At 45.8% G+C, this 12,263-nt stretch overlaps 1 protein-coding gene across 1 annotated transcript; it reads left to right on the top strand.

Annotated features, from left to right (window-relative positions):
- Window positions 1-11,324: 11,324 nt before the first annotated feature.
- On the top strand, window positions 11,325-12,138 carry LOC112458464 (the record flags this gene model as incomplete). The annotated part of the gene is made up of 1 exon (XM_025022104.1): window positions 11,325-12,138. A coding segment is annotated over exon 1 (814 nt), but the record flags the coding sequence as incomplete, so codon positions are not given.
- Window positions 12,139-12,263: the final 125 nt, after the last annotated feature.

The raw sequence follows: 12,263 nt of genomic DNA, 5'->3' as shown, positions 1-12,263 counted from the left end.
AAAGAAGTACTACTTGTGCTTGGAATTGCTATATTATCAGTACAAGTAGCATCCACCTTTATTTCGTTAAGTGCCCTATCACCCTAAAAATTGAATGTTATTAATGAGAAAATTACATTATTTAACAGAATTAAATGACAACGATGTATGTACATACTTGTTTTAACAAAATCATTTGGTCAGCGACTTTTTTCAAATATCTCTTTGTTTTTGTTTTTTGTTCTGACGATAACAAACGTTTAAGTCTGGGATCTAAAAAAAGTGCAGCATTAACTGCCTCATTATTTAAAAGCTGTGTTTCTCGTTTCTCTAAGCAATGGAGAACTACTCCAGCTGTATTTGTATTCTTTATTTTCAATTGCAATTTGAGATTTGACCACAATTTATAAAAATCTCCGAAAAACAATTGAGTTGTTTGTAGCTGTAATGCGGCTTCATTCAGCGGTAGTAATGTTTTTGCTATATCTTCGATCAATATCCACTCCTCTTCTAGTAATGCCAGCGGTTTCTTCAAATTTTCATTACAAAAGTTTTTATATTTCAGAAGCCGCTGCAACATATTAAATGTTGAGTTCCACCGAATGGGAACATCAATCCGTGGTTTTTTTAAATTAAGATGTTGCAGAGAGTATCTGAAAAAACAATATTATCAATAAAGAAGAATGTCGAATGTAATAGGATGAGATAAATTATTGTATAATTTACCTAAAAGTCGGAGTTCTTAATGTCTTTACAATTTTTCGTGCACGGACTATAATTTCTATTTTATTATCCGAAAAAAAGTCTTTTACTGCGAGTTGCAGCGTATGTGCCGCACATTTAACTGACAAAACATTCGGTTGCTCACAACATATATTTTCTGTTAGAGTTTTGACACATTGTTCGTGTTTGTCCGTTTCAATAGTGAGAAACTCTTTATTTTCTTCCATTTCATTAATGTCACTCGAAAATAATTCTATAGCTTTTATCATGTTCCTTCCATCATCTGTAGTAATCGTATAGATTTGGTTTTTTTTTTATTTTAAATTCTTCTAAAACCTTTTCCAGTTCTTCTTTTAAATAAGCAGCTGTATGTCTTTCAGTCAGTTCTTTCATAGCCAATGTATATATATGAATTTTATGATCCTTTATTATTTGAATATTGATTCCTAATACCGCTCTGTCGTGCCTTGTAGCAGTATCCATTTTAAGCGAAATCATTCGCCCTTTGCATATTTTTTTAATTGTACTTTTCAGGGTGTCATATTTATCAGACATAATTCATTATAAAAAAAAGGATAAAGAATTTTACTTTATATACCCCAAGGGGCCCTAAAGGGCGTTTTTGAAGGGACGTACCCAACACCGTTCGCATAGCTGAGGAGCCGAGGACCCCCGAGGAGCAGCAGCGACCAGGGGAGCGGCGGACAGCAGCATTCTCTTGAAATAATATACCGGATAAGCGAGTCCGAAGAGCCCATATGGCTAGCGTTAACCTGAAACCCGATATATATGTGACCGGGGCACGATTGACCCCGGCAGGCGAGCAGCAGATGATCGACCGAGCGAGCCAACGAGCGGGCCTTGGAAGGAGAGCCAAGCAGAGCAGATCGGGACGAGCGCGGTCGAAATAGCACAAAGAGCACGCGAGATAGCGGGGTCACGGTATTGACCCCCGCGAGCGGGGGTATAACGGTAATAGCCGGGGGCCGAACCCCGGAATACGTCTCAGGGGTGACCCGGAGGTCAATCACCCGATACGCGAAGCGCCGATAACAACCAACGCGGAAATAGCGGGGTCACGCGAATGACCCCCGCGCAGAGGGGCACGGCGGTCATAGCCGGGGGCCGAGCAGCGTAAATCGTCTAAGGGGTGACCCGAAGGTCAACCAATTGAACTCCGACGCGATAGCGCCAGCGGGCGCAAAGATCGCGGCGTCACGAGAGTGACCCCCGCGCCGAGGGGCACGAAGGTCGCAGCCAATAGCCGAACCGCGGAGGTCGTCTCAGGGGTGTCCCGGATAACGACCCACCGGACCGCGAAGCGACAACGCCAGCGGGCGCGGAGATCGCGGGGTCATGAGGATAACCCCCGCACCGGGGGGCACGGAGGTCTTAGTTGACGGCTCAGCCGCGGAGGTCGTCTCAGGGGAGACACGAGTAACGACCCACCGTACCGCGACGCGATACCACCGACGGGCGCGAAGATCGCGGGGTCATGACGATGACCCCCGCGCCGAAGGGCACGGAGGTCACAGCGGGCGGCCGAGCCGCCAAATACGCCTCAAGGGCGACCCGAAGAACAACCGAATGACTCGCGACGCGATATCGATAACGGACGCGAGGATAGCGGGGGCATGACCCCCGGATGTCGGGAACCGAGGTAGCCCGGGGGAAAAAGGCGGGTGGAGAGTCGCTAGAGAAGGCGCCGAAATAAATCCGGAGGGTCAGCGAGACCACTCGGTCGTGGAATACCCGAACCCGGGAACCGGGGGAGCGGGGTCCAGCGGGACCCAGGCATATGCGTGCGATTAGTTATAAGGCCCGGATTGAGAACCGCGGGCGTCACCGAAAGCGAAAACAGGCAAAAACTATTAGAAGAAAAGTGAAAGCGGGTAACATCTGGCACGGAAAAGTACCGAGATGTGAATAACAACACCGTGGTAGGAGTAAAGATCCCGAGGTGGGATAGCCGAGAGCACTCGGCAACTCGAGGCAGTCGCTTGGATATCGCGGTCGTGGTAACACGCTCTTAAGATTTGCTTACATTTTGGACTTAGCACGTCGTTTAGCGCAGCGATATATAACAACCAAGCACTCCTGCGTACTTGTGCGTTAAACATAGCTCGTATTACTATTGCGAGAGGTACTCAGTTACCATTTGTAACAACGTTCGACGAAAGTATCAGCGTGATATTGTAAACCACAACGGCGATCTGAAATAAATCAATCGTTTGTTAATATACGCCGTGTCAAGTTAATTTCGAATTACTTACCTGCTACTTACCTTGTACTACGGCATCGATTAATCATTGACCAGCGGCGTTCCAGTATGCGATAAGGCGAGGATCTGGGACAGTCAGCGGCAATTGAGATCCATCCGGGGCGAGAAGATTTGCAAGTGCGGCGTTCCAGTATGCGATAAGGCGAGGATCTGGGATAGTCAACGGCAGTTGAAATACATTCGGGTGGAAAACCTGAAACAGAAATTAGCCGATTAATTAAACGTAACCATTTTCTACTTACCTGTTCCTTCGGGGGTGGTCCCACGTTGTCCATCGATGATCCAGCAGTGGGGAGGCAGCGTCGGGGCGTCGAGACATCCTGCGTCGAGAACCTGGAAATAAGAGAGAATTAATGTGATATCGTTGCAATATCGTGTCATAATTTCGATACTCACCTTCTCGGTACATATGGGTCAAACCGAGTGGCGACCGTTTGATAGGCAAATCTGGCTGAAATCTCACATTTTCGTGTGATCCACGTACCCAGAGAGTGACATCCGGTCACACCCTAACCTCCAATTCATCCTACTACCTTACTGTTTTCAATTCATCCTACTACCTTACGACCGTGCGACGAGAACCGTGGCTCGCGGAATAAGCGCCGACTTTCGAGGAATCAGAACCGCGCTTCGTGGATTCCTAGACTCAGTGTAAATAACTGTATTATATTACGTGTAAATATATTTGTAAATAGACATCCAAGCTAACGTTGAAATAAGCCCCGTTCCCGTGCCTCTAACTCGATCTTCCTTCTGCTCACGCACACAGATGAATAACGGATAAAAATCTTGAAACTTTAAAGTGGTCGCAATTAGTTGCACATTCAAGGCGATTTTCGAGAGCTACTTCTCTCCCCTTGCTTCTCCGCTCGGCCACGCTAGTCACTTGTAGGGCTCCCCAACCGAGTAGAGCGACAAGGGGAGAGAAGTAGGCGTATCTCTCCAAAATCGTCTTGAATGTGCAACTAATCTGGCCACTAAAAGTGTGTGCAGTACGTAATGATACGTTCACTGCTGTGCGACCATGCCTGAGCGTGCTAAATTTTTTCAAATTGTATGGTCGACCATTACTTTGAATGCTTATTCTTTAATAAGCATTACTCGACGTTTTCGTACAAACGTTTTTATCCATTCTTCAATTTGAAAGTACAATCAGTAATTTTGGGGTACTTGTATAACAGACAAAAAAAGTTTACTTAAAATGTATGCCATCTTCATTATAAATGTACGATAAAATAATACCTGTTTAAGTATTTTAAGTGAAAAATAATAGAACTTATACTCCTTGAATACTTTCTCTGAACTTTTCCTCTTCTCGCCTATCCTTCACAATTAATTACAATCTAAGAATTCGCTGAAGAAACTTTCACTTCACTTGATCTTTAGATGGCGATCAATCACAATCCATAAACGCATAATAGATTGACTCGCACTTGTGACTTTTCTGATTGGTCGGTGATAACCGCCAATGACAGGCCCTCCTAGAGAAAATGGCCGTACCGCAGAGACGAAGAAAATGGCCGTATCGCACAGACTAAGAAAATGGCCGTCACGCAGAGACAAAGAACGTGATTGGTTGAGGGGCGTACATGTGTGTCCGTCATGTGTGTCTAGAAAACGTCGCCAGAGCGCGATACACGTATCGAAGTTGTCACAATCGAGATAATCCATTGTTGCACTGCACACGTGAGGAGACATGTGAGTAATGGTCGATTCAAACATAATTGTACCATGCCCGTACCGTGACTACCGTGACTGTACCGTGCACGGACAGAAAGATTAGTTAATAAAAACGATAAGATTTACATAGAAATGTTTATATGTAACTGTGACCGTACCAATGCCGGCTCGTCCGTATTCATGGCTCACGGTCACCATAATCAGCGACGTTATTTTTACAAATATGGTTCGCACAATACGACGTTTATGTTTGAACACGTTTTTGATGAAAACACCGTCGTACCGTATTTGTAAAAATAACAACGCCGATCATGGCAACCGTGCAGCCATGAATACAGACGGGCCGGCATTGGTCACGGTTACATATAAACATTTCTATGTAAATTTTATTGTCTTTATTGACTAATCTTTCTGTCCTTGCACGGTACAGTCACGGTACGGGCACGACATAGTTATGTCTGAATCGACTTTAAGCGTTTACTATCCTTTGTATTTTTTTTAATACTCTAAAACATTTATAAAATTTTTCACCGTTTCTTTATTAATTATATATATTGTGTTTGAAACAGAGCGAAGAAAAAAAACGAAGAGATACAAGAGAAGAAGAGATATGCAGAGGGCTCCCTGTCGGGATCGAAAGAGATGATGAGAGATTGAGACAGAGAACAGAAAAAGGAAGATGACATGAGAAAACATATAGAGAAAAAAAGAGAGAAAAAGAAGAAGGAAGAAAAGGAAGCAAAAAAAACAGAAATAAGTAAAAAAAATTTGTAAAATTCGTAATTTATTGCATATCCCCGCAGGGTTAGCAATCTACTACCAATACTACCCTTCTCCTCTTACTTTAACCCTTTGGACCAACGGCTTAACGTCTCTTTCCGAAAGACGGAGCCCAGTTTTTTCCGCACAAGAGCCTATCTTGCACGGAGGGGCGCAGCTATCGGAAAAACATTCCATGCTTCATGGCTCTAGTGGACTCGAACCTGGTTCCTCAGATTACGAGTCTGGCGCTCTACCACTGGACCACACTGCCGCCCTCAGGAGAAGTTAGTATATTGCTTTATTTTTAGATTATAAAATTACATATGCAGGGTGACCTCTGCAAACTCTGAGAAACGATAAGTCTCCCAGAAAAAATAATTTTTTTGTCAAGCAACTCATGTTCTCTGACGCGTCGTTTAAGAACTCCACGCAGACAGATCTTAAGTAACATTTATTACAATTATGAGTAATTATTTGTCTCAAACAAAATTAGTCTATCTGTAATAGTTTAAAAGATATACACCAAAAAAGATCTATATACTACTATATAATATAACAGTAAAGTACCAGTTAAAATACAGATAAAAAATTGGTTTTAGTCTTATAATGTTCCTCAATTTATGTGCTCTTGAAATATGCACAATGAGATTTCCGTGCTCATCCTCTTCGGCCGACTCGAACATGAGTACCTTATACGTACAAGAGAAAATATAGATAGCAATTTGGTTTTTGTCTTAAAATGTTCTTTAATTCATATGTTTTCGAAATATGCACAATGATATTTTTGTGCTCATCTCTTTTGACTGATAAATCTCCCCGAACGGAAACACCACCATACTTACAAGAGTACCAGCCGAAAGGGATGAACATGAAAATCTCATTGTGTATATTTTGAAAGCACATGAATGGAGGAACATTTTAAGACAAAAACCAATTTGCTATCTGTATTCTAACTGGTACTTTACTCTTGTACGTATGGGATGCTTATATTTGGGTCAGCCGAAGGAGATGAGCATGGAAATCTCATTGTGTATATTTCGGGAACACATTAATCAAGAAACATTTTAAGACAAGAATTATTTCGCTTTCTGTATTTTAACTGATACTTTACTCTTATATCAGTAGTATATAGTTTTTTTTGTGTATATCTTTTAAACTATTACAGATAGACTAATTTTATTCAAGGCACTTGAAAGCACATAATTCTAGTATATTGAGTTTTTTATTTTAAATGTAATTTTAATGAGTGGGGATGCTGGCTTGATATAAGCGATTTCCCATGAAACTGCTCAAGCACAAAAATCGTTAATAGAACACACAATTAGCACATAAAGAGCACTTAATTTCTGCATATGTGTTATTCCGGTTTTTTGTGGGAGGAGTGCTAACTTAACAGACATATTTTCTGCGAGATCTATTGTTCCTCAGAATTTGCTGCACAAGTCCTGAATCGTGCTGTAGTGGGGCAGCGCGACGCCGCGCGCTTGTCTCCGGTGAGGCTCGGCTCCCGTCGGCGTTCGTCGGGAAACACCGGTGCCGCGCTTGGCCCGCGCACACGGTGCGTTTGAACGTATTAAAAATATGGGCGCACCGGGCCCTGGTCCTCGCCCGACTGATCGTCGGTCGGGCGGCATCCGGCGGTTGCTGGCCGGGAACGATGCTTAACGAACGGGGAGCATCGTTACACCACCCTTCCTCTTGAAAATGCCTGACCTAGAGGCATCTCGCTTGTCACCTCCCTCGGCTGGTCGGGGGAGTCGGTTGGGTGGTCAGGTGGCCTCAGGTTGGTCTTCGCCGCGATTTCTCCTTAACCCACTGTACTGAGCCATCCCCGTTGAAGCGGATGTGCCATCGTCGATTCCCGAGTGTGGGCTTGTACTGCCGGGCGACGTGGCAGGCGAAGTGGGGCACGTCCACTATTACTCCGGGCTCGACCTGGACCGGGATCGGCGGTGGTGGCAACAGTCCCATTACCCTCGCCGGCTGCAGGGTTGGTCGTAGGCGTCGGGGGGCCTCGGTTAGCGGTTGGGGTCGTCGTGGTGGCGGCGGCGGCGTGGCCAGCAGCCAGGCTTGTTTGGTCCGGTTGGAGGCGTCGGACCGTTGGACGACCGTGCCGACCTGTGGCACGGTCCTCGGCTGGATCGATCCGGCTAGTGGCGGCGGTAGCGCCGTGTCGGGCTCGCCCCTGTATAGGGTGGCCCACTCCTGGTTGATCCCGAGATCAACTAATTTTTCCAAGCTAATTTTTCCAAGCCCGTTCCCTTGGCAGTGGTTTCGCTAGATAGTAGATAGGGTGTAACCGGGCCGATGAGTGATACCCCCCTTATGATCAAAAGATGTGTCTCCGACACGGTCGCCACTCGATTTTTACCCAACAAACCGAGAAAGGATTACTTCGGATAATCTGAATTTCCCAACCTTTATTACGCCCCGCTGATTCCTCTTTCCTTTTTTTTTCTGTTTCAGGTCGCCCTTCGCCGCCGGATCTAGGATCGCCGCTGTTTTGTGGGGCGCAGCCGCCGGCTGCAAACTCCCCGTCAGCGGGACTTCGCGGTCTTCCGCGGGTGACCCGCTCGTGACTACTATCGCAGACGACGGTTGCGACCTTTTTTGCTGTCGTTTATCGCGCCGTGCGGCCAGTACTTTGTCATGCTCCACTCTAAACACTGTCCGCGTTTTTTGTAGGGCCGCCTGCGCTGCTTTAAGTCTCTCGCCAGTCTTTCGGGTCGCGAAAGTGATGCTTTCTTTGTCTTGCACCCACTTTTCGACCCGACTGTCGTGTTCGCTGGTGGTATTGTCGCTATCTTCGCTGTCCACCGTACTTCCCTCGGCTTCGTCACTGTCGGTGAGGTCTGCGTTCTCCACCGAGATCGTGTCATGTGTCACATTTTTTTCTGTCCACTGTTCGTTGACTCTTTCGTCCTCGTCGTCTGTCTCCGATACGAGGTCCTTTTCCTGCGTTGTCCCGCTGGGACCTGGCTTCGACATCGTTCCTTGGTCGGTGTCCCGTTTCCGCGCCGGCTCCTCCAAACCATATTGGTTGAGTCGTTCCGGGCGGAATTTTGTTCTTTGATACACCTGCGGGTCTCGCTCGGTGCATCCGAACCTCATTATATCGCACTGTATGCCTATACTATTGGTGGACACTTGTGAGGCTAATTTTGTGGGTTCTAGTGGATCGCCCAGTATATACTCTGGGGTCTTGGGCGTCTTAGCGATGTTGTCCCGATCGGGTGTGCCGGTTTCGGCATTTTCGTCTTCCAACAGGTGCGTCTTCATTTTTATTTCGCGTCCGTTTACCGTGATTACAATACGGTATGCCGGCTGGTCATCGTTACGCTTGTATTTTGTCGACACTGCCACCATCGCGTTGGCCACTGCCTCATTTCTTGATGATCGCACGACGTCCAGGTCTTCGGAGGCGTTGTAATGCCTCCCTTTCAAGGTTTCAAGGTGTTGTATTGCCTCGTGCAGGCAATCTGCGTGCGTGCATCTGCTGGCACTCCTGCGCTTCCGCTGCTTCGTTATTTGTCGCAAACGGGTCCGTTAGTAACGCCGCGACGTATTCTTCTGCTAATTCCAGAATCATTCGGGCCCGGCGACGTTGTTCTTTGGACGCGGTATTGCTCCGTAGTTTGCGCAATACTGCTTGTCGCCTCTCCTTCTCGGTTGGCGCGGTGGGCTCCATAATTTTCGTGGTCTTTCGCTTACTCCGTAATGTGTCCACACGTTTTCGGATATTGCGAACGACTGATTTGTCTCTTCGGTCGCGCGTCGCGGTCAAGGCTTTCGCGCCCCCCCCACTCCTTGTTTACGTCGCGCGCTCCGGAATTCCGCGCGTGCCACCGGTCGCACATGTGTCGCGCTCCGAATTTCCGCACGTACCGAGTGCGTCGTACGTTTTGCGCTCCGTAATTTTTCACGTACCGCGTGTCTCGCGTGTTTCGCACTTTCCGCCGCGTTTGTCTTTTCGGTTTTTAACTTCGCGAATCTTCCGTTACCGTCGCGTTTTTTTTGTTTTGCGCGTAATCTCGCGCGCCATTTTAGCGTCTTTGGATTACGCAGTCTTCGCGGTTTTTTAGCCTTTCGCGCACTCACGTTACGTTTTTCCAGCCCTCTGACACTTCTTATTATGTCCTCTTTTACTGTGTCTACTTAGTGACGCCAAGCCCGCTGTGTGGCGCTGGCAACAGTCATCACGGGTCAATGGTAAAGGTTAGGTTAATTCGCTCACTGTTCCCGCTGTTACCGAACGTGTTTTGTCGCGAAAGAAGAATTTTGAGAGTTGCTGATGCAACTAACCGCATTTGTTTATTTTAATTAAACAATGCCGCGCTGTCTTGCACTTGGCTGTACGTCAGGTTATACTTCAAATCCTGAAAAAGTACATTTTTTTATGTGCCAAAAGACGAAAATGTGAAAAAAGCATGGCAAACAGCTTTAAAAAGAACTGATATAAATATAAATTCGACACAAGCTGTATGCCATCATCACTTTTTAAAAACTGACATTTTGTGGAAACATGAAATTTACGACAAAGAAGGAAATGTTCTTGGCGTGGTAAGTTGTTATTTTTCTAAGTTTCTTCTTTTATTAGTTAATAATGCCTGTGTTCGCGAGAGTTTGTTCGATTTGCGCAGAGTGTAGGAAGTCGAGGCTAGAGTGTAGGGAGTCGAGGCTAGAGTATAGAGGAGAAGACAGAACAGTAATAATGGCGGAAGAGCAATGTAACAAAAGCGCGCGAAGTCTGTGCAATAAAGAGAATTATAGATCAACATTCATTGTGAGCATTTAATTACAACCAAAAAACATTTGGCGCCCAACGGTACGGCTATTGAATACACGATTGAGATCGAGGAAAAGTGAGGAGGATACGAAACGCGCTTGAGGCAGGCGCATACAGGCATATGAGACGCGTGAAACAAGGCGTCGCAACCACGTACGAGATTGTACGCGTCGAGGCAGACTCACGCGGATGCATTACGATACACAGCAATTGGCGGACCAAGGGATTTCGCACGCGTAGTGACGACAGATACGAAGCGATACCGCAACATAACCTTAACGTGGCGGTTAACGAGACGTGAAGCATCGAAATCGAGAAGGTGAGTAAATCGGTCTATAATACCGTTCTAACTCACGTGCATTCCAGATTCTTTCCAAAATGTCGGAAATGAGAACGCTAAAGCAAAAAAGGGCCCAGATAAAGGGGCAAGTCACCAGAATAAAGTTATATTTCGACACGGAGGACGTAAAAAGCGCAGCAGAAGCACAAGTGCGATTACAAAAGCTCGAAGAGTTATGGAACAAATTTGAGCAAATACAAGACGAAATAGACGCTCGGCCAGCAGAAACGGACGAACAAGCGGAGGCGAGACAGGTCGAAGGCGAAGCGGAACGAGAGATCTTCGAAAGCAGTTACTACAAGGCTGCAGCGGAAGCGCGGAAAATAATAAATACGGAAGCAGCTGCACAGCAAGTCGCAGCACAGCAAGCAGCTAATCAGCATCACGTACAAGAGCCAAGAGACGAAGGACAGCGACGGAATAAGCCGAAGTTGCCTGAAATTAAATTGCCAGAGTTCAGCGGCGATTATACAAAATGGATGTTTTTTAAGAACAGTTTTTAAACGACAATACATCGCGATATCGACCTATCGCCGATGCAAAAACACCAATATTTGGTCGGTGTTCTAAAAGGTGAAGCTCTTCAAGTAATTCAGGGATTTAATATATCGGACGAGAACTACGAGAATGCCTAGACACTCCTGAAGAATACGTACAATAATCAGATGTTAATTATCGAGACTCATCTTGATGCCCTGTTACAATTTCTAAATATTGCAAAGGAAAATAAGGCTGACTCAATTCGACAATTTATATGGCATATTCATACGCACATGACATCACTGCAGGCGCTAGAGCAGCCAGTAGATGAATGGGACACGATGATAATTCATCTGGCAAAGAAGAAATTGGATTTTCCTGAACAGCGTGACTGGCAGAATGTGACTAAGAACAGAACGCCAAGAAACATGCCGAAGATAGAAGAGTTTCTGAAATTCTTGACGGAGCGATGTCACACGTTGAGAGTTTTGAATCAGAATAAGGGAAAGCAAACGTCCAGTGAGAAGCCAGCGACACAAAAGAAGAGCGAGAAGAAAGTCTCACTCACGACGACAACAGCAAGATGCAAGATCTGCAAAGGAGGACATCCGATATACAAATGCGAAGAATTGTTAAAGCAATCAACTCCTGACAAAATGAAGACAATACGAGACAAACGACTCTGCATAAATTGCCTAAATCCCGGGCATTACGCAAAGGACTGCCGATCAGCGACGTGCAAGAAGTGCGACAATTGCCACAACACGCTGCTTCATAGAGAATCTGAGCCGCAAACAAGTGAGAGCAGTGAAAAGGAGACGCCGGTCGTAACGTGCCTTACCCAAGGAACGAGCATGCAAAGCGAATTGGAAACGCAGACTTTAGTGAGCGAAAAGTCAGAGGAACCGTCCTTAAGTGTTTACTACACGCAAAGGACAGAAACTCTAGTGATCTTGTCGACAATTAGAGTACATGCATACGATTCGAAGGGCAACGTGCAAGTCTGTCGTGCGTTACTAGATCCCGGATCGCAGACAAATATAGTGACAACAAGTTTGACGAATAGACTCAATTTGGCTTGCAGCAAAGAAGAACGGCCCATCACAGGTATAGGGCAAAAGGAAACGAGTGCTCGAAAGGTAACGCAACTACGGATCAAGTCCATCCACAACGAGTTCGGTTTTCTTTTTAAAGTTATGAATTTTTAAAGAAAAAGTGATTTTTGCACAATT

The sequence above is a fragment of the Temnothorax curvispinosus genome, unplaced genomic scaffold, assembly GCF_003070985.1.
Source record: "Temnothorax curvispinosus isolate PA1 unplaced genomic scaffold, ASM307098v1 QBEX01008947.1, whole genome shotgun sequence".
NCBI lineage: Eukaryota > Metazoa > Arthropoda > Insecta > Hymenoptera > Formicidae > Temnothorax > Temnothorax curvispinosus.
This window is presented reverse-complemented; position numbering and strand designations above follow the sequence as displayed.